The sequence below is a fragment of the Zingiber officinale genome, chromosome 5A (genome assembly GCF_018446385.1).
Source record: "Zingiber officinale cultivar Zhangliang chromosome 5A, Zo_v1.1, whole genome shotgun sequence".
NCBI classification, from domain to species: Eukaryota; Viridiplantae; Streptophyta; class Magnoliopsida; order Zingiberales; family Zingiberaceae; genus Zingiber; species Zingiber officinale.
In genome coordinates this window covers 132,011,115-132,016,292 of record NC_055994.1, presented here as the reverse complement: position 1 = coordinate 132,016,292, position 5,178 = coordinate 132,011,115, and the positions used below count along the sequence as shown (strand labels likewise).

Genomic DNA, 5,178 nt, shown 5'->3' with positions numbered 1-5,178 from the left:
CAACCTATAAATATTTTTGCCACCCGACCACTTTAGAATTTTCAATGTTTGGATCAGACTCTCATTTTCAGGGCAGTTTGGGACCTGATTATTTTACTCCCTCTATAAATATTTTTGTTCCATTTCAAATGGAACACATGCCCGCAATGTCTAACCTCCAATCAGTATATATATCTAGTATGTGTTCTCGTTTATCTGAAGCTAATGACAATGATCCACAAGACAATCATGGGGATGACGAAGAGGCTTAAAATAATGCAGATAACGACGCTATAGTCCAACAATCACACTAGCGAAATACGGATGGTAGAATTTCTTTTCTCAAACGATTCCTCCCACATCAATCAAAATCTTTGATGTCCAAGATGTGGTACCCGATTGAATATAATTTGTAGCATATTTGATAAATATTTTTATATTTAGATGTGTCAATCTTTCTATCAATAATATAAATATCGATTCTCCTTATATTTAGATGTGATAATCTTAAATATATTTACTAAATCTCCAAATTTCTTTTTTTTTTTAATTTTTATTAAAATTATTTGCTAATATAACTTATAATATATTTAATAAATATATATGTAAATTATTATTATTATTTAAATATATGTTAATAAAATAATTTAGCTTTGTAAAAAAATTATAAAATTGATTAGGACTTTGATTTTTTTTTTAGAAAAAAAAAATAAAACTTAAGCGTTAAAAAAACATGAATTTAAATCTCGTTATTATAAAAAAATTATCGGAATTTAAATCTCGAAAATAGAAGGTACTGGGTTTAAATCTTGAAATACGAGGAAAAAAATATAAAAAAATACTCATCGGGATTTAAATTCTGAATATGAATTAATCTCATCTAAACCTGTAAAAAATTTTATTTTTACATTTGTTTGTTTTGTAATAACTTTAGTATTCACGCTTAGTTTTAAAAAAATTCCCGATATCTTGTGCCATAGAAAATTTTCCCCCAAATTCCAATTGAATTGAATTCTCCATCTCGAGTATTCCGAGTTCCGACAAGACTGAGAGAGATCATTGAATTCCCTGATCAAGCATTTATATGCTCTTAAATTAATAAAGCGTTCTAAATTCTATTTGTGATTCGATTTTTGTGAAGAAGGGATCATCGCATGGTGCGTCTGGTTTGTCCCCAGATCCGGCGATGAAGGCGGCCTTCAACTCCCTGCACGGGCGGCAGGCAGTGATGGCGGCGGACCGGAAGTGGATAGCCCCTTTGGCCGTCGGCGCCACCGTCTCCCTGGTGCTTCTCCTCTTCCTCACCACACTCTCCTCCCCGGACGTCCCCCTCTCCCTGCTCCCTCTCTCCCTGCTCCCCTCCGCGCTACTATCACACCCTTTCACCGCCTTCTACGCCCCTGTCTACGTCGAGTCCAAGCTCCGTCAGACCCCTCCCTCCTCCTCCGTGGGCACCTCCCCGCCACCACCCCGCCTCGCATACCTTATCTCCGGAACCGTCGGCGATGGCAACATGATCAAGCGCGTCCTTCTCGCCCTTTACCACCCCGCCAATTGCTACGTGGTTCACCTCGATCTGGAGGCCCCCGCCGAGGAACGCGATGATTTAAGGGATTACGTCGCTAGCCATCCGCTCTTTGCAGCCGTCGGGAACGTCAGGATGATCACGAAGGCCAATCTTGTCACGTACCGGGGGCCGACCATGGTGGCGAATACTCTCCATGCCGCGGCGATATTGCTAAAGGAGGGCGGGGATTGGGATTGGTTCATCAATCTCAGTGCTTCGGATTACCCCCTTGTCCCCCAGGATGGTAATCGAGTTGCCTTTTCATTTTCTTTTATTGAATCAAATTTTGTTCTCTTTCATGGACAATGCAGTGATAGGCTAATTTGTTGGTGTTTGAATTAGATTTGTTGCATATGTTCTCATATTTGCCAAGGGATCTCAACTTCATCGATCACACTAGTAATATTGGGTGGAAGGAGTAAGCCATTTTCTATTGCGTGTCGTTTAACTTGTTAGGATTGGAAAATCGTTCAGAGCGATTTCGTTCATCCTTTATAGGTTCCAGAGGGCGAAACCCATAATTATAGATCCAGGGTTGTACTTGACTAAGAAAGCTGATGTCTTCTGGATTCCACAAAGGAGGAGCGTGCCCACTGCCTTCAAACTATTCACTGGTGAGTGTCAAACCAATCTTTACTACTACTGATTGCATTCTACAAAAAGGATTATTCAGATTTTAGAGGCAATCTGCTCCAAGCTTAAAATTTTGAGCTTGTTAATCTAGAGAATGACCTAGTATATTAATTATACATCCTCACTATGACATACAAGTGTCTTGTGCCTACCCGTGCCTAGGTCAATATGAGTTACAAAGGTCATTTAAATGAAACATACAAGGTATCAAATTTTGTACTATGAACTAAATAGACTAACCTAAAAAATAGAATAAATCTGTTGACGTAAATTCACTATTCATACATGGCAAGCAGCATCAACAATTTAATACAGATATGTATTACTAATTTTGATCCACTAAGCAGAACAATTTGTTATGAAGTTGATATTTCGGGAGATATTATTGATTCAAGAATAACCTTATTAAAATCAAATTTACAGTTTCACAAAGGTGTCTTGAGAAGATAAAGAATCAGTGATGTATAAATATTACCTTTGTTAAGCTAACCTTACATGATCTTCCATGCTAATTTTCTCACTGAGAAAATAATGCCTTCATCAACTAGATATAAAAATAAACTATTAGACGATTGAATTTTGAACCATATTATGATAATTTATATGATGCCTTAGCTATTGTTGTGGAAACATATGAATCTGATAAGGAAAGCTATCCATATATTTGATATGGTGCGAAGTAAATAGCTGAGAAATATGTGAAATCATGGAAGTTTAGTTCATGTCATACTAGCCATGTACACAAAGCATGGTGGAATAGCTTGGTCAAGTTAGCACTCTATCCAAGCTTTTTTGGGGTCCTGTTTACCAATTGCCTGATAAATTAGCATGTGCAAGTCACATAAACTCTGAATTTCTTATGAGTTTAAGTGTCTTAGTGTTTTGCATTCTGAAATTGAAGATGGGCATGCCTATGCTATAACAAAACTGAAAAGGACTAACTATGTAAACAATTTCAACTTGATAGTTTCTCTTTCATCACACTGTAAGTTTGGATAAAGATTTGTGACCAACCACAGATAAATTTAAAACTTCATCTTGCTGGCCTACGGAATGAGTTGTAATTGATTTAAATTTAGCAAATTTGCATTTGTTGGTATCAGCTATTGTTACCAGCCCTTTCCTAGCTAAGTAGGTTAGTAAATTCTTGTAAGAGCATCTCCTCTATGCTTTACCTAGACTATGTTTCTTGTATGCCCATAGTGAACAAGCTATGAGTCCAAAATTCTCATAAAATGTGCGAGATTCTAAATGTCCTAAATAGATCAGTTATTTGTGTGTGTTTACTTCTATCTGGAATTGTAACCATTACTATAGCTATATTACTTGCTTTAAGCAAATGGAATCAAAATGCTTTATGCTAGTATATTGCCCGTCATTCGACATATGCTACTATCATGATATTACCAAATAAAAATTTCACTTGGATCAGAAACCTGGTGAACAGTAATGTGTTTTTTCTTATATTGTCTAAACTATCCCTTCTTTTTTTCCCTTCAAGTCCTATAGTTCTGTCTATTAATATTGTGTTGACAGTGAGAGAACCAATACTTTGAATCAGTTTTAGGCCATAAGTGATGACACTCTTTTGCCTTTGCTGCCCTTTATAACTTGTTTCCAGTATAAATTTTTTAGTATATTCCATGTTTTCTGCAACAGGATGTCAGCTCATGTGTTTTACATGGTAAAGAACACTTATTCAGTCCTTTAATTGCGACTGGAACTTTCTGCATACTTGTGAAACTTATTATTTTTGTATAGTTATTTTGTTATATGCAAACATTCTTTTTCCATTTGTTTATCAGTAGTGTGGTACTCAAAATTGTTATGTTGTATCACCAAATATAATGATTCAAGTTTCACTTTGGTTCTTTTGCAGGTTCTGCATGGATGGCTCTCTCCCATTCTTTCGTTGACTATTGCATCTGGGGTTGGGACAACCTTCCACGAACTGTCTTCATGTACTATGCCAATTTCATCTCCTCACCAGAAGGTTACTTCCATACTGTCGTATGCAATGCACAGGAATACCGCAATACCACTGTCAACCATGACCTCCACTTCATTGCATGGGACAATCCGCCAAAGCAGCATCCTCACTACCTCAACCTTAATGATATGTCACGCTTGGTAGATAGCAACGCACCATTTGCACGCAAATTTCGAAGGGATCATCCTATACTCGACAAGATAGACGCTGAACTCTTATTTCGTAGGCCAGATATGATTGTTCCCGGAGGGTGGTGTGCAGGTAGTAAAGAAAATGGCAGCGACCCTTGCCTGGTTGTGGGAAACACAACCATTCTTCGACCTGGTCTTGGTGCGATCAGGCTCGAGCAACTTATGCTATCACTTTTATCAGATAAGAATTTCCGCCCAAGGCAGTGCAAGTAATCACACGGAAGCCTTCAATCAAAATTGTAGGTTGTGTAATTTCATGTAAGCACATGGTTAGCTCGCGTCAAGCACGATGAGATCAAAGGGGTGCATACAGAAGCTTGTTTCTTTATTAACATCAAATCCAGAAGTGCTCACGTTGAGATTGCTTTGACTGCGTATGTGTGTAGCCTTCATGTTGAGTCCATGTTAGCCTTGACACTTATTTCTTTGTTTCTTACATGTTCCATTACATAAAATTTTGAAATCCATCTGAGGTTGGAGAGAAAGAGCTGCATACAATATTTATGCTTCTAGGTATGTTTCAAGTTATCTTGTATTATTGTATTCTTTTTTCTTTCTTTGATTGTCTTGTCATTCGGAAGGCAGGATGTTTATATCTTCTTGAGGGATCAGGTAGGTCGAATTGGAAAGGCTATGGTGCATGTGTATCTCCCAGGTGAGCGGTTCATCCTCCAGATCCTAATTTGTTAGAATGGTTGACAACAGTTGTGACTTCTAAATGAATGAAAAGTTATTTTGGATACGAAGAAATCATACTAATAAACAATTTAAGATCGTCAATATATTTCAATTCATTAATTTGTCAAAATTAACCTCTA

The 5,178-nt window shown here is 37.3% G+C and overlaps 1 protein-coding gene across 1 annotated transcript; it reads left to right on the top strand.

Moving 5' to 3' along the window:
• Positions 1–978: 978 nt before the first annotated feature.
• On the top strand, positions 979–4,917 carry LOC121981865 (beta-glucuronosyltransferase GlcAT14B-like). Its single transcript, XM_042534624.1, has 4 exons — positions 979–1,790; positions 1,889–1,964; positions 2,045–2,160; positions 4,059–4,917. Exons 1-4 carry the CDS (start codon positions 1,166–1,168, stop codon positions 4,571–4,573), a joined length of 1,332 nt encoding a protein of 443 aa, XP_042390558.1. The 5' UTR covers positions 979–1,165; the 3' UTR covers positions 4,574–4,917.
• Positions 4,918–5,178: the final 261 nt, after the last annotated feature.

Coding starts and splice junctions, on each gene's coding strand:
- LOC121981865 (XM_042534624.1), top strand. CDS start 1,166: ATGAAGGCGGCCTTCAACTCCCTGCACGGGCGGCAGGCAGTGATGGCG. Junction 1,791..1,888: donor CCCCCTTGTCCCCCAGGATG/GTAATCGAGTTG, acceptor TGTTTGAATTAG/ATTTGTTGCATATGTTCTCA. Junction 1,965..2,044: donor AGTAATATTGGGTGGAAGGA/GTAAGCCATTTT, acceptor CATCCTTTATAG/GTTCCAGAGGGCGAAACCCA.